This window comes from Chiloscyllium plagiosum, chromosome 6, assembly GCF_004010195.1.
Source record: "Chiloscyllium plagiosum isolate BGI_BamShark_2017 chromosome 6, ASM401019v2, whole genome shotgun sequence".
NCBI lineage: Eukaryota > Metazoa > Chordata > Chondrichthyes > Orectolobiformes > Hemiscylliidae > Chiloscyllium > Chiloscyllium plagiosum.
In genome coordinates, this window is record NC_057715.1 from 81549680 (window position 1) to 81573979 (window position 24300).

At 38.1% G+C, this 24300-nt stretch overlaps 1 protein-coding gene across 5 annotated transcripts in view; it reads right to left on the reverse strand.

Moving 5' to 3' along the window:
- The window catches only part of atp8a2 (ATPase phospholipid transporting 8A2), a 567355-nt gene that overhangs the window by 351967 nt on the left and 191088 nt on the right, over nt 1-24300 (reverse strand). For all 5 annotated transcript variants that reach the window (XM_043691978.1, XM_043691979.1, XM_043691980.1 and 2 more), the window contains 4 exons: nt 23897-24024; nt 18984-19095; nt 12472-12637; nt 1759-1886 (listed from right to left, as the gene is read on the reverse strand). In XM_043691978.1, coding sequence (XP_043547913.1) covers nt 1759-1886; nt 12472-12637; nt 18984-19095; nt 23897-24024 — 534 coding nt within the window. The remainder of the gene's footprint in view (nt 1-1758; nt 1887-12471; nt 12638-18983; nt 19096-23896; nt 24025-24300) is intronic.

Below are 24300 nucleotides of genomic sequence, written 5' to 3' on the forward strand. Positions count from 1 at the left end.
GTGACCAGTGAGGTACCGCAGGGATCAGTGCTGGGACCGCAGCTTTTTACGATATATATTAATGATATAGAAGATGGTATTAATAGTAACATTAGCAAATTTGCTGATGATTCTAAGCTGGGTGGCAGGGTGAAATGTGCTGAGGATGTTAGGAGATTACAGGGTGATCTGGACAGGTTAGGTGAGTGGTCAGATGCATGGAAGATGCAGTTTAATGTGGATAAATGTATGGTTATCCACTTTGGTGGCAAGAACAGGAAGGCAGATTACTACCTAAATGGAATCAATTTAGGTAAAGGGGCAGTACAAAGAGATCTGGGTTTTCTTGTACACCAGTCACCAGTCAATGAAGGTAAGCATGCAGGTACAGCAGGTAATGAAGAAGGCCAATAGCATGCTGGCCTTCATAACAAGAGGGATTGAGTATAGAAGCAATGAGGTTCTTCTGCAGCTGTACAAGGCCCTGGTGAGACCACACCTGGAGTATTGTGTCCAGTTCTGGTCTCCAAATTTGAGGAAAGACATTCTGGCTATTGAGGGAGTGCAGCGTAGCCGAACCAGAGGACACAGCTTAAAAATACGAGGTAGACCACTTAGGACAGAGATGAGGAGAAACTTCTTCACCCAGAGAGTGGTGGCTGTGTGGAATGCTCTGCTCCAGAGGGCAGTGGAGGCCCAGTCTCTGGATTCATTTAAGAAAGAGTTGGATAGAGCTCTCAAGGATAGTGGAATCAAGGGTTATGGAGATAAGGCAGGAACAGGATACTGATTAAGGATGATCAGCCATGATCATATTGAATGGTGGTGTAGGCTCGAAAGGCAGAATGGCCTCCTCCTGCACCTATTGTCTATTGTAATTGGTTTCCATATCCATAGGCACATTTGTAAAGTTTAATTTGGATCAAAGTTTAATTATTAAATATTGTGTATTATACAGCTTCTCTCAAACACTAGAAAAATATAGTAAATAAAACAGAAAATGTAATTTTTATGAAGAAGGTGATCAAAGTACTAGCTCTGCAAACGGTTTTGATATTTTCAAAAGTAATCTTCGATATGTTTCTTTCTTTCCTCTCTTCCTCAAAGCCATTCCTTCCTGAAGTATAGCGTCAAGAGGAGGAGGTTGAGAGGTGACCTTATAAAGGTTTTTAAAGTTATGAGGGTTATAGATATGGTGAGGAATTTCAAGACTAGAGGGCATATTTTTAAAGTGAGAGGAGAAAGATTTTAAAAAGACATGAAGAGCATTATCTTTTTACAGTGAGAGTGGTTCATGTGTGGAATGAACTGCCAGAGAAAGTGGTGGATGCAGGTACAGTTACAGCATTTAGAAAACATTTAGATAAGTCCATAAATAAGGAATGTTTGGAAGGATATGGGCCAAGCGTAGCAGCTAGAACTAGTTTAGTTTGTGATTATGGTCAACACAGACTTGATGAACCAAAGGATCTATTCCGTGCTGTATGATTCTATGACTATGGATCTATAATCATTCAAAGAGTACATTAGGAGGGCACATAATAATGTTCATTTTTGCATAAGCACACCTCAATAAGTGTATAACAAAAGCAGAATCCCTCTAAATAGGGATACATAATTTCAGTTCTCCTTCTGCCGGCTAAGTCAGCACAGATCAAGAACCAAAGCTTTCTACATGACCAAATAAATAAAACTTCAATTCATTAGGAAGCTAGGAACCAAATTATAATATTTGTCTGAATACACTATCTATATAACGCATTTTAAAAAGGTACATACCCAGTTAATGAAGAGTGCTTGGGTAAATTTGACAACTTCCAATGTTACAAGCAGACTGATTGGAATGAGGTTGTTATAGAGAATGATGAAGGTAAGAAGGTTGTACCCAAAATTAGCTGTGTCAGTACCTATAAAAAGAAACAAAGTTCGAATTAATTGCATGAGACAAAGATTAGAACAAAATTTTAATGCATCATGTGGAATTTAAATACTTATGTAAAATTTTTGAATCTGTACTTACAAAATTGAATAATGCAGGAGTATTTCAAGCACTTCCTGGCATATGTATGCTGCAAAGTGGGTGCAACCTTAAACTATTTAAAATGGCCCAGAATTTGCAGTTGTGGTAATAGTATCAGGATTTACTATCATTACAATTGTGAAAGTGCCAGGAATTCTGAAGTCTACATGTGCACAATTAGATGCAGAAATCTAGAAGTTCCATTCAGCAATGCTTTGTTCCTTCACTGGGTGCACTCCTGAAGTCTCCACCAATAGCAATCTTTATAAATCACTTGAAATGTCATAAACTTTAATCTTCAGAAGGTAGTGTTGCAGTAAAACCTCAAAATAATTATACCTTATTCAGTGAAACGTAATTGAATATTTAACATTTCGTGTCATAACAACTCAATATCATACTGTCCATATAAAGCTTCCGTTTTTCCACATCATATATATCAATATCATACTGTCCATTCCGTTTTTCCACATCATGATAAAATTCCATAGCTTTTTAATGCAAAAAATGTCTTTAATATAATTTTTCCCCTTTTACCTTATTCACATTTGCATGACCCAATCTATCATATGCTGCTTTTCAAATTTATAAAACATAAGGTAATCACTGCATTTTGCTTCCTGATTTGCTGTTGGTGACAATTTGACAATGTGATAGACTGATCAACCTTTTTGGTGACAGCACTTTTGCTGGACACCTGTAGATCCCATAGACCAGACACCAGAATCAAACTAACATTGGGAAAGGGGAAATTCATGCCAAAAAGATGATCTTGATATGCATCTTTCTTCAAGGTTCTCTGCTAACATCAGAATCCAGGTCAATTCCTTCCTTTACTTTAGTTCAAGGATAAACAATTAAGAAACACTTAGAGCTGCCAGCACTATATTGTTGTAGAGTGAAAAGGTTTAACGATTATAAACAGAAATGTCTCAGGCGCCTACATTAACTGATAATGGCAAATGATATTGGCAGAACAAAACTACTTTTCTTCTCAAGAGCTTTAGATCAAGTTGAGGAGTATTTTCCACTCAAGATATTCCTGCTGTTCTCCACAAGGCAACAACCTAATGAATGGAATACTTGCATGTCAAAGATCAATTCCACATAACTTTCTTTACAATTTCACCAAGAGTTAGAATTTAGATTTTAGCATTTCCTCATTTCCATGCTTCTTAGGACTTTAATATTTATTCACAATTTCTGAAATAGAAGAGAAACATCATCTGTCTGGATTTTGCCGTAGCAATGACAGTAAAATGTCAGTGTTTGCCATCATTATCCTTCAAAACTGACACAATTTCCGGAGTTTACACGTTGTGGCTAATGTTGCAGCTGTTTTTAGCAATAGTACTCTTCTTCAGAGGGTATGCTGTGGAAGATGCCCAAATTCCAATCAATTTGAAATCATTGGTCTGATTGCTCGTCATTAGTGGGTAGGACTGTCTAAATCTTCTTATACAAATTTAAATTTTCTTTGTAGATGATGTTTAAATGAAATCATAGTTTCAATTCTGCAGTTAACAGGTTTAAGCAAGGTTTTAACAAGGTCTCCAGTGGAAGAGCAATCAGGTTTATTTGAAAAAAATAAGCATTTTCTTTTTATTTATTCATTTTGAGAGATGTTGGCATCACTGGCTGGCAGCATTTATTGCCTGACTCTAGTTGCCCTTATGGTAGTGGTGGTGAGCTACCTTCTTGAACCACTGCAGTTCATTTGCTGTCAGTTGATCCACAATGTCATTTGGGAGGGAATTCTAACATTTTGACCCAGCGGCAGTGAAGGAAGGAGGAACGGCAATATATTTCCAAGTCAAGATGGTGAGTGGCTTGGAGGGGAGCTTGAAGGTGGAGGTGTCACCATATATCGTGCTGCCCTTATCCTTCTAGACGGAAGTGGTCGTGGGTTTGTAAAGTGCTGTCTGAGGATCTTTGGTGAATTTCTGCAGTGCATCTTGTAGATAATACACACTGCTGCTACTGAGCATTGGTGGTGGAGGGAATGGTGCCAATCAAACAGGCTGCATTGTCCTGGATGATGTCAAGTCTTTTGAGTGTTGTTGAGGCTGCCCTCATCCAGGCAAGTGGGGAGTGTTCCATCACACTCCTAATTTAAGCCTTGTAGATGATGGACAGGCTTTGAGGAGTCAGGAGGTGAGTTACTCGCCATAGTATTCCTCGCCTCTGACTTGCTCTTGTAGACATTGTGTTTATGTGGAGTCTAGTTGAGTTTCTGGTCAATGATAACCCCAGGATGTTGATACTGGGGGAATCTGTGATGGTAATACCATTGAATATCATGGGGGTAGTGGTTAGATTGTGTCTTGTTGGTGATAGTCATAGCTTGGCATTCGTGTGGCGCGAATGTTACTTGTCACTTGTCAGCCCAAACCTGGATATTGTCCAGACCTTGTTGCATTTGAACATGGACTGCTTCAGTATCTGAGGAGTCGTGAATGGTGCTATACATGGTGCAATCATCGGCAAACATCCCTACTTCTGATCTTAGGATGGAGGAAAGGTCGTTGATGAACCAGCTGAAGATGGTTGGGCCTAGGTCAGATGTCCTGGAGCGGAGATAACTGACCTCCAACAACCACAACATCTTCCTATGTGTCAGGTATGACTCCAACCACCGGAGATGCTGCCCCCTGATGCCCATTGATTCCAGTTTTGCTATGGCTTCTTGATGCCACACTCGGTTGAATGCAGCCTTCACGTCATGGGGTGTCACTCTAACCTCACCTCTGGAATTCAGCTCTCTCGTCTTTTGTCCTTGTTTAAACAAAGGCTGTAATGAGGTCAGCAGCTGAGTGGTCCTCACAGAATCCAAACTGGGCATCACTGAGCATCAAGAAGCAGTTGGAGACCCTGGATACTGCAAAGGCTGTGGGCCCTGACAACATTCCAGCAATAGCATTGAAGACTGTGCTCCAGAACTTGGCATTCCCCTAGCCAAGCTGTTCCAGTATAGTTACAGCTAACCAACAATGTGAAAAATTGCCCAAGTGTTGATAAGTAGGTGCTGATAGCACTGTTGATTACACCTTCCATCACATTACTGATGATCAACAGTATACTGAAGGGGTGGTACTTGGTTGGATTGGATTTGTTTTGCTTTTTATGAACAGGACATACCTGGACAATCTTCCACATTGTCAGTTAGATGCCAGATGTAACTGTACTGGAACAGCTTGGCTAGGGGAACACCAAGTTCTGGAGCACAAGTCTTCAATACTATTGCTGGAATGTTGTCAGGCACATAGCCTTTGCAGTACTCAAGGTCTCAAACTGTTTCTTGATTTCACATGGAGTGAACTGAATTGATGAGTACAGGTATCTGTAATGCTGGTGACCATTGGACGAGGCTGAGATGGCTCATCAACTCGGCACTTCTGGCTGAAAACTATTACGAATGCTTCAGCCTTATCTTTTGCACGAACGTGCTGGGCTCTTCCATCATTGAGAATACAGATATCTATCAAGCCTCCTCTTCCAGTAAGCTGTTTAATCATCCACCACTATTCACAACTAGATGTGGCAGAACTTCAGAGCTTAGGTCTGGTTGTGGCAGCACTTAGCTCTATCACTTGCTTTTATGCTGTTTGATATGAAAGTCCTGTTTGGTGACTTCACCAGGTTGACACCTCATCTTCAGATATGCCTGGTGCTATTCCTGGCATGCCCTGCTGCACTCTCCAGTGAGGCAGGCGTGATGGTAATGGTTAAGGGGGGGGATATGCCAGCACAGATTGTGCTGATGCTGATGGCCCACAGCGCCTCATAGATGCCCAGTTTGAGTTGTAGGATTTATTCTAAGTCTGTCCCATTTAGCACAGTGATAATGCCACACAACATAATGGAGGTTATTCTCAGTAAGAAGGTTTCACAAGGACTGTGCGGTGGTCACTCTTACCGATACTGTCTTGGACAGATGTATCTGCAGCTGGCAGACTCATCGAAAGAGTATATGCTTTTCCGAATTTAAAGTACAGCAGCAGCTGCCAGTATACAGAACAGTTAAGAGATGGGCTGTTTTAAAATAGACACACGACTATTGGTTGGTAAATGGATACCCGAGATTTGGTTGCTGTTTTGACAACGATTCAAATTTAACCAATTAATTTAAATTATGTCCGGATATCAATACCCAATGGTGTTTGAACTTATTGTATTAACAACATAGGACCAACGAGATGGTACAATGCCGAGGGAATAAAACAAGGGCATTTTGGAAATTAATCAGAGCTAACTGCCCACTGAATTGGAGAGCAATTGCCATCCAGAGAATTAAACATCTTCCTCGCAAAGAAATCTCAGGAGGCACTATCAAAAGTTACCTTTTTCTGTAAAAGCAGTAGAAAATAAGGCAACGACCCAGAGAGAAGACAGCTGAATCAGAAGGACGGAAGGAAGTAACAGATTCGGAAGACCAGAAGGAAGACAGCCGAAGAGACTGTATGGACTGTGAGAGAGTAAAGTTAATGTGTTATAATTGTGTTATTGGAGCAGTGTTTTTACAGAGTTGGGCCTAGATAGTGATTAGTTCTTAAAAAGGGGGCTTGGATTTGTTGATAGTTTTGTTTAGAGTTCACTGTAAGAGTTAGAAAAGTAACTTGTTATATTTTCTTTAAACAATGGAAATCAGAGATTCTCTTTCATTCATACGCACTTTTAGCAGATTACGAGGCAAAGTGAGCTTTTCTAGGGAGTTAGTTTTAATTATTAGAGAGAATTGATCACCGCTATGGAACTGTAAGGATGAGGTCAAGTCTGTTTTTGCCCTCATATTGGTTCCCCCGCCATCTGCCGCAGACCCAGTCTAGCAGCTATGTTCCTTTGTAATTTATTTTGCTCGGTCTTTGTGTAACATCGGAAACTAATAAGATCTTGTTGCAGATTAATGTTTTGAGTTTGACTTCCAAAAGAGTATTGAAAGTTGGTGATTTAAGGGGAAAAAAGAATGGAGGGAAAGGCGTGTTCCTTCGTCTTTGCTTTATCTAACATTTTCAGCCTCCAGGAATTGGCTCTTATTCTGTTACAGGAGAAAAATCTGCTTATTTGTTGAGTATCTCTTCAGAAAAGAAGGTTTATTGTATTCCTAAGGTTCTAAACAGTATAGAAACCAGTTTTTAAAATATATTTTATATATTTTAGTAGCCAAAGTAAATATTTAATAGAATAAAATAACTGAGTAATTACTTCGTTTACTAAGTAATCAGCAAACTAATTACTAATTAAGTAATTTGTATTTAACATCCAGCATCATGTTCTGGACCCAACCAGAAAGCATACAATGACATTATGCAACAAAACAGGATTAATTAATGATTTCACAGTGAACTTGCACCTAGGTGACAATTATCCTTACATGATTGAAATTTACGTTTAGTCTGAGGGAGATGGGAATGGATCTGAGACTTTTTAAAAAAAACTTTAAGGAAGGGTAAAAATGAGAACGTGAACAGAACCAGCTGAAGTAATTTAACTGGTTAAAAACTAGATCAAAGGACGTGCAGGGAAAGTTAGTTAACAGGATATTTCAAAATTCACAGAATAAATACATTCCAACAGACTGACTCACCATCCCTGGTTAATGAAAAAAGGTGAAAGACAATATCAAGCTTAAAGAAAAATGTATATAACTGCACAAAGTTAGGTGGTAGACCAGAAGATTGGACATAATGTAAAAAACAGCCCAGCATGTCCAAAAAATTAATGACAAAGGAAAAATAAAGACTGCAAGAGAAAGCTAGCCAAAAATAAAAGAGTTTTTCTAGACATATTTTGTTTAAAAAGAGTTAAAGTGAGCACTGGTCCTATAGAAAGCAAGTCTTGAGAATTGATAATGGAAAACAAACAGATGGCAGATGAACGGAACATGTATTAGTTTTTGAAGTAGAGGTGACAAGTAACATCCCAGTACAGCTTTAAAATCAAGAAATGAGGAATTCAGAAAATTACAAATGACCAGGAAAGTGGTATTCAGTAAACTGTTGAAACTGCAGGCTGATAAATCAGAGTCCTGAAAGAAGTAGTTTGTGAGATACTCAATACATTGCTTTCAATTTTCCAAAAATTCTCTTGATCCATGAAGATGCCAATAGGGTAGAAAATAGCAAGTATTGAACCCTTTATTCAAAAAGGTGAGGCAGAACACAACAATCTAGAGGCCAATTAGTTCAACATCTAAGGGAAATCTTATTTAACCAATTTATTGGAGTTCGTCAAAGAAACATGTGCTATGGATAAAATGGAAATGGTGGATACACTGTACTTGGACTTCCAGAAGGCGCTTGATGAAGTGCCATATCAAAAGGCATTGTGAAAAATAAAAGTTCTTGCAAGGAGTAACATATTATATTGCACAGAAGACTGGTTGGCTAATAAAAAACAGAACAGTGGGGTTAAGTGGGCGTTCAGTTTGGCAGGATGTAACTAGCAGTATGTCACAGGGATTGATGCTCAGACTGCAACTATTTATAGTTTATAAAAGTGACCTGGATGAAGGTCATTAAGTTATGGTTGCCAAATTGGCTGACATAAAAATCAGTAGGAAATTAATTTTTAAAGAGAATGTAAGGAAGCTACAAAAAGACATGGATAGCTTAAGTCAGTGAGCAAATGAAGTTTAATGTAGGAAGATGTGAAATTGTCAATTTTGATGGGAAGAATAACAAAGCATATTGTCTAAAGGGAGGAAAATTGTAGAGCTTCAAGATGGAGAGAGATCAGACTATACCAGTGCATGAATCACAAAATGTATGAGCATGTTACAGAAGTCAGTATGCAAAAACAGCAAGTAATGAACAGCAAGTGATTAGAAAAGCTAACAGAATGTTACCATTTACTATGAGGGGAACTTAATACAAAGGTAGGCAGATGATGCTTCTTGTACACAAGGCTTTGATGAGACCCCATCTGCAGTACTCTGCACAGCACTGGTTACCTTAATTAAGGAAAAATATAAATTATTTGAAAGCAGTTCAGAGACTGTTTACCAGACTAATACCTGGATCGAGCAGGTTGTCTTACGAGAAAAACCTGCACAAGATAGACTTGAAGCTGCTGGAGTTTAGAAAAGCAAACAGCAACTTGACTGGAACATTTAAGATCCTAAGGGATCTCAAAGGAATAGATGTGGAGATGATGCTTTCTCTTATGTGAGAGCCTAAAAATAGGGAGTCACCATTTAAAAATCAGGAGTCACCCATTTAAAATAAAGAGATAATCTTTCTTCTTAGAGCATTGACCATCTTTGGAATTCTCTTTCTGAAAAGAAGGTAAAAGCAGAGTCCTTGAACATTTTCAAGGCAGAGGTAGATAGATTCTTGTTAGTCAGGGAGGAGAAAAGTTATCAGAGGTAAGCAGGAATAATGATTTGAGGTAACAATCAGATCGGCCATGATCTTCGAGAATGGCAGAGCCGATTCAAGGGCTGAATCGCTCCTTGTTCATGTAATGTTGGTGATCATTTCATTTTACACAATGCTAAATGATTTCATAGTGTGCTGCATTTGCTGTTCAGAATACTAGTCATCCTATATTGTAGCTTCACCAGATTTGCCAATGTTATGCTCTTCAACAATCCTCATTGAACCAGTTGGCCCCTTGCAGGATTGCAACAATAGACTGAAGAATATGCTTGACTTGCAGGTCACAGCACTTCAGGTTCAGATCCAGGTTCCATTCTTAATGAATTGAGTATTCCCAGCTCAAAAACCAAACTGGACACTGAATTCCAGACACCCACTGCCCTTTGGGTGAAAATGTTTCTGCTTGCCCAGTGAAGAGAACCATTTGTATGCCTTCTTCACCAGGTAATCTACTTACCCTACCACATTCATGAACCGTAGATATGCCCACCAAGGTCTCCCACATCCTCTATTGTGCTCAAACATTCCTCCCCCCACCCCCCCTCCATTTATCATTTATACTCTTGCTTTGCTTGCCCTCCACAATACACTTCTCTGGATTGAATTCTATTTGCTATTTATCTGTTCACTTGCCAAAACCATAGAATATTTTCCCGAAGTCAACACTATCAACTACTCAACCAATTTTTTGTGTCATCTTCAAATTTCTCAATCATGCCTCACACATTTAAGTACAAATTATTAAAAATGTAACACAAACAGCAATGGACCTAAAGCTGAGCTCTGTGGAACACCAGTGGAAATCACTTTCTATTAAAAAAAAGGTGTCACTAAGCCAATTTTGAATCCAACGCACCATATTTCTCTGTATGCCATGTGCTTTATTTTTTTTTGACCAGTTTGCTATGAGGGATCTTCTTAAATGCCTGACTAAAATGTCTGACTAAAATTCATGTACACAATATCTATTAAACTATCCTCATCAATCCTCCTTGATATTTCTTGAAAAAAATCAATTATGTTAATAAGACACTACTTTCCTTTAACAAACCCATGCTTTTGCTGATGAATGTCTGACCTTCCTAGTAACAGTTAATCTCTGAAAAATTAATATGAGTAATTTTCTCACCGAGGTCAGACTGACTGGCCTATAATTATTTGGCCTATCCCTCACCGCCTTTCATGTATAATGCTCACAGACGTTCAATCCTCTGGCACATTGCCTGTATCTAATGAGGAAAGGAAAATGATCCTTGGAATATCCATTATTTCTTCCTTGGCTTCTTTAACAGCCTAGGACACAAATCATCTGACCCTAGTTATTTATCCAACTTCAAGGAGGTCACTCCCTCCTGTACTTCCCTTCTTATTGTGCACTTTTTAAAACTAATTATTCACACTCCTCCTCTTTAAATTGGACAGCTGCATGATTCCTCTCCTTTGTGAAGGCAGAGGCAAAACACTCATTAAGAACCCTATCCACATCTTCTGCATCTACATTTGAGTCACCATGTAGATCTCTGATAGGCCTAACCATTTTCTTTGTTATTCTTCTCATTTTTAATGTACTGATAAAACATCTTTTAATTTTCCTTAATTTTAAATCAGCCAATTATTCTTTCCTTGCTTTCCTAATTTCTGTTTTAACCTTACCTTCCTCTAAGCTTCCGAAGTACTATTTGCTTTGAGATTGTCATAAGCTGCACACTTTTGTTTTACTTCACCCTGTATACTTCTGGATAATTGGGGAATTCTAGATTTTGCAGTACCACCCTTTACCTTATGGTAATGTCCACACTCTGCCCATAGAATCTAGTTTTTGAATACCTCCCAATGATGTGTTGCTCAAATTCTTTCAAGTAACCTTGTTATCAGATTCTTGGATTTTTGCCCTCTTGCACTGTTTTTAAACTCCTCAGTGTGATGTTGAAACTTTTGTTTTCAACAAGGATTGCAGAGTGGTCAGTCCTACCAACACTCTGATTGACAGATGCATCTGTGACTGCTGGATTGGTGAGGCTTATGTCAAATAAATGTTGACCTTTCATTAGTTGTCTCAACATCTTTCACAAGCCCAGTGAAGCAGCTCTGTCCTTTAGCATGAGGCCTGTTTGGTCTGTTGTCATGCTGCTGAGCCACTCTTGGTGATGGATGCTGATGCCCTTTACTCAGATTTAATTTTGTCATCTTTCAGTTGCTGAACAGGTTATTTTCATTCCCATGATTAGGCTGATGTGATAAGACTTTGTCAGGTCCAGAGTCCAAGTTAACCTTTAATTTGTCAAATGCCTTCTGGAAATCCAAGTACTTACATCTACAGTTCTCCTTGTACCCACTTCCCTTGTTACTTAATCAAATAATTCTAGTTTGTTAGTTCAAACATAGAACTATACAGCACAGAAATGGGACTTTCAGCCCATGATGTTGTGCCAAACATGACCTGTCAAATTAAACTAATCCCTTCTGCCTGCTCTTGGTCCATATCCCTCCATTCCTTGCATGCTAAACATGATTTACATCATCAGTTCTGAAGGAGGGTCACTGGACTTGAAACATTAACTCTGCCTTCTCTCCACAGATGCTGCCAGACCTGCTGAATTTCACCAGCAGTTTCTGGATTTGTTTCAGAACTTCAGCATCCACTCTTTTCTTTCATGACTTACCTTTTACAAAATCATGTTGACTCTACCTCATCCCATTATGATTTTCTAAGTACCCATCCATAACCTCCTTAATAATGGATTCTAGCAATTTCCTATGAAGGATATTCAGTTAACTGGCCTATATTACACAGTTTTCTGTCTATCTTGCATTATCCAGCATTTTTTGCATTTGTTAAATATTGGAAAACAATCTAGAAATAACTGAACTACATTTCCTCAATGGTTACAAAAAACTAACAACTCTAGACACACAAACTAAGACTTAATGTGGGCCATTGTTCAAAGTTGAGTTTTGAGGAGGCGTTTTGTGTCAGTGAATGGCATCTCAACATGTTAAACAAAATTGGACACAGTAAATAAAGAACAATATTTTTCTTTTAAACTATTGCTTATGTTATCAATGAGAAATTTTTATGGTAATAATAATCCTTACCAATTAAGCTCAGGTACCAGTCTGAATTACTGTGCTTCTTGTTCCAAATCTCAGCGCCTGCAGCACTAACCAAAGCCATGGCCACTAGAATGCAGAAGAGAACCAGTATCTGTATATTTGTAACCTTTTCAACATTGGATCTCTTCAAGGGTGCTTTAGTAGAGTTCTGCATTTTGAGAAAACATACCAACAAAAATAATTGACATACAATCATACTTTCAAAGTCTATAATCCCTCCCATTTTGAAATTAATATGCTATGGCTAACAGATACACTTTTCAATTTTTTTTAGAAAATTCAAATTTCTATATCTTAAGCTTCTGTAACATTCAATGAGCTAAACAGACCAAAAGTATAAACTGTGCCAAAACACTGACCCTTCTGTCTCCCAGCTCACTAATCTGTAAATTTGTAAATTTTCTCCCACTGTTTTCCTACAAAAAGGTTTGATAAAAACCAGTGGATTCTGGACACAATGAACCTGAAAAATGGCAGGCAATCCAAGAAAGGTCAGCATTTTGCACTCTTCAAAATAAAAGCTATTTTCAAAAACAAATTCTCAGATGCAACATGAATCCCAATTTGACTGCGAAATTGTGAAGCATGAGTCCATGGAACTCAGAAGAAATGCTCAGATGAGTCAGTGATGCTACATTACTCTAGTATCTACATCACACTGTCTTTCAGGGTGTGGTCTCACCAAGACCCTGTATAATTGTCATAATAAATTGTTTGCTCCTGCATACTGTCTTGCAATAAATGTCAACAAACCTACTGCCTTCCCAAACTACTTGCTGCACCGGCATTCACTGACCAGTGTACAATGAAACCCAGATTCCTTTGTACGTAAAATTTCCCAATGTATCACCATTGAAATATTATTCTGCTATTCAGTCTTTCCTACAAAAATAAACAACTTCTTACAATCACATTATACTGTAAGTGGTACATTAATGCCCATACATTCAACATGTTTACATCGCCTTTTGGGGGCATGCCTATACTGTGCCCATACAATGTACCAGACAACACTTCATCACTGGCTATGTCCTGTTCAACCAGCAGGACAGACCCAGCGAAAGTGGGAGTACAGTGCTATGTAATCAGGAGAAGTTGTCCTGGGAGTTCTCAGCATGGACTGGGTATCGAAGGTTTACGACAATAAAAGGATTGTTTCCAAAGTGGAAGAAATGTACCCAATACAGATGCTGTAATCAAGTCTTGGCCAGACTTTGGAAATGAATATTGAGAGCTTGAGGACAAAGCAGCATTTAGCATCATAGCTGCTTTCATGGGAGATGGTTTTAAAAATGTTGGAATTTCTGTTGCTGCATTTGTGATTCAAGGAAAATTTAATGACAAGCCAATGGAGATGAAAAGGAGGTCATGCCCAACAAATCTATTAGAAGACTTTGAGGAGATACTTGAAATAACTCTTCAGAGACCAGCATTACATCACCAGTCACCCTTTATTTACAAATGCATAGCCTTTGACAATAGCACTGTCTCTCACTGAGGCTGTACTGCTGAGGATGTATAAGACTCTGGTCAGACTGCATTTGGAATATGGAGAGCAGTTTTTGGTCCTGTACATAAGGAAAGATGTGCTGGTCATGGAGGGGGTCCAGAGGAGTTATACAAAAATGATCCTGTGAATGAAGGGCTTGTCATATGAGGACTCTGGGTCAGTTCTTAATGGAGTTTAGAAGGATAAGGGGGGACCTGATTGAAATGTACAGAAGATTGAGAGGTCTGGATAGAGTGGACGTGGAGAAGATGTTTCTATTAGTAGGAGAGATAAGGGCCTGAAGGCACAGCCTCAGAGTGAAGGGACAGCCCTTTGGAACTGAGATAGGGAGGAATTTCTTCAGCCTGAGGGTGGTGAATCTGTGGGACTCATTGCCGCAGACAGCTGTGGAGGCTATGACATTGAATGCATTTAAGACATGAGATAGATAGGTTCTCGACTATTAAGGGGATCAAGGTGGTGGGGAGAAGGCATGATTGAATTGTGGAGCAGGATTGATGGGCCAAATGGCCTAATTTCTGCTCTTATGTCTTATGGTCCATGAAATGTAAAAGATGGTAGCTGTTGGTCAGATTTGAGAGAAACAAGCTGCTCTCAGGACGCAAGATTTGAAAGAACCAAAACTTTCACTGAAATAATGGACTTGAAAAATTGGTGTGAGGCTAGTTTAAATGCAACGTATTCTTTCTTGAGATGCAGGTACCATAGGTGAGGCCAACATTGGTTGCTTCAAAAACATGGTGTTAAGCTGCCTTCTTGAATTGCTACAGCCTATTAGGTATAGGTACACCCCTCTACTGCTGTTATTAAGTGGAGATGCTGGTATTGGACTGGAGTGGACAAAGTTAAAAATCACACAACACCAGGTTATAGTTCAACAGGTTTATTTGGAAGCACTAGCTTTCGGAGCACTGGTCCTTCATCAGGTAAAGCTTGTACTTCCCAATAAACCTGTTGGACTGTAACCTGGTGCTATGTGATTTTTAACTTATAGCTGTTATGAATGCAGCTCTCTGATTTAGTACCAGAAATGTTTAAAAGGACCAAGTCAGAATGTTATGAAATATCCTCAATTTGCCTGGACTATTGCAGCCCCAACAGTCAAGAAACACAATACCATTCAGTACAAAGCAGACTGCTTATTTGACATCATCTTCAATATTCAGTGCCTTCACAGGAGACAAACAGTGGCAATTGTATACACTATCTACAAGATGCACAACAGTAACTCCCATGGCTACTCCAAAAGTACCTTTAAACCTGCAATCTCTACAACCTAAAAGGACAATGGCAGTAAATGCATGGGAACACCACCACCTACCAAGTTCTTCTCCACACATAAGTTGGAACTACATCGCTGTTCACATTGGGAAATCTTGGAACTCTCTCTCTAATAGCACTGTTGGGTGTCTATACCACATGGACAGCAACCATTCCATAAAGCAGCTCACCACCTTCTCAAGGGAAATTACAAATACAGGCCTAACCAGCAACGTCTACATTCTAGAAAAGAATAATTAAAAGTAAAGGACCTGCAAACCTATATGGCAAATGTTGTTTTGTAATGCCTTATGCTGTTCAAATGAACTGCTAAATAATCCAAGATAAGCTGCCCACTAGTAATTCCTTCTGCTATCAAAAACGTGAACCATGAGAGGACTTGCGCTCGATGCGATAACTACATTTTTGTTGGGTTCCTGATAATACTCTGGTGCATATAGGGAATTCACTCAATTCATACGTGAGTATTCTCTTACAGAATGCTCCCTCATACCAATCTGATAGAAGTCCTACAAATGTTACAGGACCATGTAAATAAAGCAAAGCTCGTATTAGAATTAAACAAACCCAGATTCCACAGAATTTAAAGATGACCTTAGAATTAATCTCAGCTTTTAAAATATTATGACATCACATCTAAAGATTTAGTTATTTCAACTTTCTCCATTAAATAAATAACAAAATTGCTCGTATTTAATAGACATTGAAATGAAATCTCACATTATTTCTCACTTAATGTCTCATAGAGACTCAAGTGCCACAAGTTGTTTTATTTTCCACCATATGCCTAAATATCTTTGTGCTTTCTGATTTATATTTCATGTTCCATTCTATATAGTGGAACTGGAGTTTCAGCAGGTTAACTGATTCCAAACCATTAAGTGAACAACTCTGTTTGGTTAAATTTTGCACCTTTTACATAAAATTAATTTAAAATTAAAAATTAAAACACAAATAAATTCTATTACATTCCATGTGTATAAAACACCACAGGGTACAGACTATCCAAATTGACCTTTCATCATCTTCTCTTCACTTGAGGGACTGCTTTAAATTTGTGTTGCCCGGGAAGATAGCATTGACATTATTACACAGAATTTGCACACCAACACTATTATTAACTAATAAACTTTGTTCACATGCTGACAGCCTTAGAACTAAAGCATGCAAGGAAACGTTTGTCTGTTGCATGTCCAAGCATATAGGGAAATGGTTTGTAACGTGAATATGCAAATACTTCCTCTTGGACAACCAGCATGATATCTGGCCAGATGTTCCATGAGTGAATAGCACCAGCATTATGGTGGACTCAATTCTTCACCATAGACGTGAGGTATTGTATGGCAAATTCCTGTTAATCAACAGCTTAAAAACAAAATCACAGAATCCGCGACAGATCATGTGGGACCCTTATTAAAAGTTAAAACAAATCTGTATCTTCTTAATCAAAAAGATCAATGGGTATTTGAAGATTTTGAAATCAATGTGTGGCTTGAGCTATGAACATAGAAATTTTGTGGCATAGGAGATTATTCAGCTCAACATACGATTTATGGACCGTAATACAAAATGTACGCAGCAATAAACATGTTCTGTAAATTAAGAGTAGCAATGCATTCTAACCATTGTATATGCAAGGGGTCATAATTGTGCAATCCTCACTATGTAATACTTTATTTTTATTTTGCTTATCACTATGTTATGAATCAATGTTACTTACTTTATTGATACCAACACAACCTAGCACTGCTGCTATGATGATTTTCCAAAAAACTAATTATCTTTCATTTCTATATCCAACATTAATGGTTTAGATGAAGGTACTGAGTGCAATATGTTCAGGTTTCCTAATAATGTAAAGTTTAATGGAAAAGCAGGCTGAGAGCAGGTCACAGTGATAGAATTTTATAATACTGCAAGAGGAACTTCCACTTGATGTAGCACCCGCCCCTCAACTGTTGAAGGCTGCAGGATGGCAATTCTGCCACTTTCCTAACATTCGACTCCCTCCAGAAAATATGCTTTTTGCTGCTGCAGATCTGCTGGTTTCCGTCTGGTCTGACTACTTTCTTTTGGACTGATTCACAGCCCAAGCTGTTCAGCCACTTGACAATCAATCACATCGGTAGGCAGAGCACCTTGGTCACTGATAATTGGTCCCTAGTCCATAAAGCAAGTCATGTCACTTGTAAATAAACCCTCAGCTCCAGTTCATCTGTACATCGCTGGAACCCACAGATACATAAATAGGGATCACAACAGATATCAAATTATTTGCTTTCAAAACATACAGCCACTCTCACGTGCAAATTCCTATTTTTCTAAACAATTCATTTCAGTCCACAGTTTTAAAAATGCACAAAAATAAAAATACATGGCGTATACGGGAAGGTATCCTCATTGGGACTTTGTCTCCATACAGAATGTGTAGTTGTTAATCCTACCAATACAGTCATGGACCGATGTATCTGCAGTAGGCAGATTAGAGAGGATTAGGTCATGTATGTTCTACTCTTATGGCTCTTTCATGACCTGCCATAAACCCAGTCTATTAGCTATGTCCTTTAAGACATAGCAGCTCCATCAGTAGTGTGGCTGCCAATCCAGTCTTAGAGATGGACAATGAAGTTCCTTCTGCCCCCTGGACATTCTCAGTGTTTCCTCCAAGTGGTATTTAATAAGAAAAAGTAGTGATTCATTATTGGGGACAGGCAGGCAGGCAGTGTTATGTGGTCAACAGGAGATTTTCTTGCCCATCTTTGACCTGATGACTTGACACTTCATGTGTTTCAGAGTCAATGCTGAATACTCCCAAGGAATCCCTTCCAACTTTATTTCAATGAGGTGCCATCTCTGCTAGGTCTGTCCCACAACAGAAATGGATATGAGCTGGTGATGTTGTTATCTGTGACACTGCCTCTAAGGTACCATTCCATGTCTATGTCAGGATAATGCTTGGCTAGTCTAGGTATAGCTTTCCCAATTTTGGCACTTATCCCAGAGTAAGGAGGATTTTGTAAGGTTGGCATAGCTGCTTGGCATTCCCAGTCCTGAGATGGATGCCAGGTTGTCCATCTGATTTCATACAACAAAGAAAAAAAACAACAAAAAATGTTTTTTGTTTAGAAACACCTTCCATAACAGTTAAAAGCTGAAGGAATGATACTTCACATTGGTTCATTTTCAGTACCAAGTAAGTTGTTTGGCAGTATTGGAGACTTACTTTGTCATCAATGTGTATTTACATAAGAATGAACATTCCCTACATTTTCCAGGTGAGATTAGTCACTTAGCAGAAACATAATTTCATTTAATACTTTTCAATCCTTGTGCAATGCTTTTGAATGGTCAATTAGATGATGAGCTGCCATTTTTGGGAAGTATTAGAGAGATAACATGTTTCAGACAGTAACCTCCAGATTCTTGGAAGATGTGCACATGCATACAATGGTCAGCATCCCCATTGATTTTACACGAAAAAAATCTCCAACAATTAGATTATGTACTTATCAAAGACCATGCTGTAACAAAATGCAACAATAAATAAGCCAATTTCATATTTTGAAAAATTCTCTTCTGTTCAGTTACAACTGATGTTGAAACAGACTTTTTAAACCAATAAACATTAATGTACTATTCAAAAGTGAATACAGGATGCAATTACATACTTAATGAAATAAAAATAAGAAAGTTAGATATCAACCTGCACAAGTTTAGTGTCATGTCCAGTATAGACCACAAGACCTTGAATCCATTGAGTGTTCCTCAGCTGTGCTCCTCTCAACAGAATTTGATCAGGTCCAACAGGAACAGGACTGCAACAGCATAAAGATAACATTACATATTCAAATCTGAACTCTGCACATTACATGAAACATACAGCTATTTGATTCCAAGTCATAGTTTTAATAATGTGAATTCCAAAGCCACTTAAATCTGTGATTATAAAATGGCAGGAATTTTGAAATACAGTGTTTGAAGACTGCCAATCTATAGAAAAAAAATCACTAGCAGTAATTAGAACCTTTTATTATTTCCAGTAATATATTTTAAGTTGCAGGGAGTTATTTGTTTATTCACTCATCATACAAATGAAATAGCCTTTGGAAACTTTACCAAGGGAAAACAAGAACCTCTGTGAAAATTAGCAAAGACTGAACAAAAATTGACCAACTGACCAAGGCTTAGAAAGTGAGTATATTTACAGGTGGCTGGATACCTTAAGCCTTACAATAAAGCAGGAGTGTTGAAGACTTCAGTACAAAGATTTCCCATGAACAAGGAAATGGGTGGAAATTAGGTATTGCTCCATAGTGATCAAATCCCATATGCCCTTTGAAAGGGTTCACTCATCCAAACTTCTGACAGAAGAAGTATACGGTCTTGTAAAAGTAAACTGGGTGAACAAAAAATCAATTTAAATGGTACTTTTAACATAGATAAAGACACCAAGCCCATGGTAAAAACATAATCAGACAAAAATTGGAGGAAGACATAATATGAGTGGTAGTGAGTTTGTTCAAAGAAGGTGATTCTAAGGTGGCAACTCAGTGGTATGATAGTTACTCCTGTATCAATATTGTAGGTTCAAGCATGATTCTAGGACTTTGAAAACAAAATCCTAGTTCAGTGTAGTACTGAAGAAGTACTATACTGTGGAAGGTATCATCTTTAATATTTCTTTCACCTGCATTCACTTGCATTCAACAAAACACGTCATCCTAGGGCTGCAAGTATTCAATTCATAACTTTATAATATAAAACTTTAGGAATTCAAGGGTTAAGTTAAGATAAATGTAAAAACTGGTTAAGAAACAAATAAATTATCGTAAAGACAAGTGTAAAGACAAACCTACATTTAATTAACCTATCTTTAATATACAAGATCAGAGTGGTGATGAAAAAAAAGAAGCTTAAAACAAAGAGTGACTTAGCTCTGGACCTCTTACTGGAAACAAGATAGCGTGAATACAAGGCAAATTGCATATATTAGGAACATAAATGATTCATATTGGTTTCAAAATTGAAGAGTTATGTTGAATGAAGGTGAAATTAATGAGCTTATTTTGTTTGTTGACCCACCTCAAAACAATGCACACTGTCACAGAAGTGGAAGATGGTATGAAGAGGTTCTTTTGTTTAATATTATTGGATGTTTTCTCAAGAAGCGTGCACTTGTAGTTTATTTGGGTAGATTGCATCTCAATGGATTCAGATAGCAAACAGGAGACAATGTTACTCATGCCTGCACTTTCAGCAAAGAATAGATGGGAATCTACAGGGAAAATTCTGAGTGACAGAATTCATCTTCATTTGGAGAGTCAAGGATTAATCAAGGACAGTCAGCCTGACTTTGTCATCAAAAGATAGCTTTTAATAAATCTCACTGAATTTTTCAAGGAGATAACTATCCATGAGGCTAGTGCAGTTGATGTTATCTGGACTGCAGTAAGGCTTTTGACAAGGTCACTCAGTGTCACTTGGAACACTGGTTAAAAAGCTAAAAGAACCATAGAATCCAAGGCAATTTGGCAAATTGGATCCAAATCTCAAGAAACAGAGGATGAATTTGAAGAGTGTTTTTGTGATTGGAAGTCTGTGTTCAGTGACTTAACACAGGGTTACAAAGCCAGGTCCTTTGCTGTTTTTTGTGGACATTAATGGTCTGGACATGAAGGAGGTGATGTGTAAGTTTGCAGAAAACACAGAGGTTGGTAGTGTGATAAATATTGAGGAGGAAAGTCTTCGACTCCAGGAGGCTATATGGCTGAACAGTGGTAAATGGAATTTGATCATGAAAAGTGAAAATTGATGCATTTTAGGAGCACTAACAGGTGAAGGAGCACACATTGAATAGGAGGACTTTTGGAAGTACAGAGGAAATTTGGTGTGCATGTCCATAGATTCTTGAAGGCAGCAAAACAGGTCGATACAGTGGTTAGGATGTATATGGAATACTTACCTTTATTAGCTGAGGCACTGAATATAAGGAGCTTATGATGGAGCTATATATAATGTTGGTTAGGTCACAGATAGAGTACTGTGTGCAGTTCTGATCAACACACGATGTGACTGCACTACAGGGTACAGAAGAGACTCACCAGGATTCACCAGTATTAGTTTTGAAGCTATGAGAAGCCAGTTAGGAATCTGCTGGCAACCAGCTTGTGGGTTAAGACACCCACAGTCACGAAGTATTAAATAAAAGTTGGAGGACTGTTTAACAAAAAAGCTAATGGAAGGATCCCCATAAACCATTACCATGGAGAAAAGCTACAACAGAGGAGAATTAAAGTGAATTCTGGAAGACCACTGCACGCTTTCTGGATTGGCGCCTAAAAGAATGAATCAGCCTTCAAAATTTTTTTTAATTCACTCATGGGATGTGGGTGTTGCTGGCTGGGCTAGCAAATATTTCCCATCATGAGTTGCCCTTGAGAAGGTAGTGATGAGCTGTCTTCTTGAACCAGTGCAGTCCATGTGTGTAGGTAAACGCCATTAGGGAGGGAATTCCAGGATTGTAACCCAATGACACTGAAGGAACAGTATATTTGCAAGTCAGGACGATGAGTTGCTTGTAGGGGAATTTGAAATTGGCAGTGGTGTTCTCATGCATCTGCTGCCTTTGTCCTTCGAGATGGTAATGGTCATGCTGTCTAATGGACCTAAAATGAATTTCTTCTGTGCATCTGGTATATGATACACACTGCTGCTCTCAGCGTGGTGGCAAAGTGAGTACATGCTTGTCAGTGTGGTGACAAGCAAGCAGACTATCAAGCTTCCTGAGTGTTGTTGGAGCTGTAGTAACCCAGGCAAATGCAAAGTATTCCATCACACTCCTGACTTGGCTTTGTAGATGGTGGACAGACTTTGGGGTTCAGGAGGTGAGTAAGTCTTGTAATGTACAAGGGACATCTGGGAGAAGGGATGGGAAGAGAAGTAAAGCAGAACTGAGCTCGGAAAATAAGTAATTATAAACAATGTTAGTAGCACTTGCTCTGTTTAGCTCTTATATACTAGATGTTGTTTTGCATTTGAAACAATAAATCTTATCATATATTTCAGTTAATTAAGGATGTTTGGATACCTCTTAAATATTAATAGTTATTAACAGGATTGTAACACCAGCTAATTAATCCATTAACAAATAATGACAAAAAGCAAATAAATTGCTCATTTATCTCATTGCAGTTTAAAGGAACTAGCTGTACACAAACTGGTTGTTGTGCTTTCCCTATGTTTCAATATTGTTCATACTTTAGATTTACTCGATTGGCTTAAAAAGCTCATCACAAAAAATTATTTTTTTAGAGGTGAAGAGAGAAACAATACAAAGAGATCTGGGATTTCAAAACTTCAGCACTTAATGGTTGAAAGAATGGCCACCAATTGGTGACAGAGGAAACAGGGAATACGTAAGACCAGAATTGGATAAACAAGAGTTTATCAGTAAGCTATAAGATCTACAGAAGGCAAGAACACGAATGGATTTATAAATATATTAATTACAAATTTAAACTTGAAAACTTTGGAGCACTGGAACGGTTAGTCAGCAAGCACAGATACAAGCAGCAGGACATATGAATGTAGAGAACCAAACTCCATCCAGGATAGCTTTGAAACAGTCCAAATGTGCAAGTTACAAACACTGAAAAGCTTTTGGCTGAGGATGGAGCAGAAACAGGTAACTTTACTGGTGAAAGTTGACACAGTTTTTGATATAGATTAAGTGCAGGATGAGAAACAACAGTCAGGTTCAAGAAGGTTTCTGAGTGTAAGAAGAGTCAGTTCGAACAGGATATGTTAAGCAATGAAAAGGGTGGAATCAGAATTACAGGAATAAAGTTTGTATTAAAGGTCAAAGATAATAGATTTATTCTTCCTAATATTTAACACTAAAATTACAGTTCATGCATGAAATGGGATGACCTAAGGAAATAAGACAAAAGCTTCCTGTTCTTTACTTTGTCTTGTGAAGAATGGCTCAGATTTGAAAGGACAGCATGCAAATTCCCCAATACCATAAATTCTAGCAATAAAATAATAGAAAATGAAAGGCAATGCTTAACGATGTATTCATTAAAATTTGTGGTGCTATGACCAATCAAGAAGAATATAAAATTCCTCTGGGTTAAAAACCCCACCTTCTCCAGAAATCTTAAACATCATCTCTCAGCAGGTTGATTATAAAATCCTCCATTGATGCAAACCTCTTATAGCACACATTGTTGCATAGTTTCCAAAAAATGCAATACAACAAGCCTACTGTATCCAAGTAAATGAAGTTTGGAGAAAACAGCACCTTTATAAAACACAAAATGTTCCTTGCGAAGTTAAGAAATTTGATGATTAGTATCTGAGTTCATAGATCAGTTTTTCCTTTTGTTTCTGAAGAGAGTTTGAAAACGATGGCTTACATTTCTAATTTAGTTTCCCTCTAGCGTTATAATTATGCTCTTCTAATTATATGTTCATGTGGGGTGAGCTCACTGAAATAATCCTATCCAGAGGTCTGGAGCCTATCCTATATATTGGGGAGGAAGACAACCTACTGAAGTTAGAGAAAGATCGTATAAATGAGGGAGAGAATCAAGCATTTTAAAAACTTCAAAATACCCATTGTTCCCAATTTGGAGATTGCCAGTGAAGTCATAGAGATGTCGGTTGGGCCCATCACATTCTAAACTCCCAGCCATTTTCACTAAATCTGCAACGGACAGAATATTAGCCGTTATGGGTAATCCCTAAAAGAAAAGAAGGACAAATGGCATTTAGATAATTCTATTTTCAACAGAAATTCTGCAAACATAGTAAACAATTCTCAAGACAATGACCAAACAAATGAGAAATGCCAAAAGCCAAACTGATTCTATTATCATTTTTACTGTCATTCAGCTGGCATGGCAACATCTATGTTAAATTGTTGGAGTCATGCAAATTAAAGCATTGATCTTCCTCATAAAAATCTCAGAAGCAATATAGGTAATATAACTTCTGACAATGTCATTTAGAGTTATGGA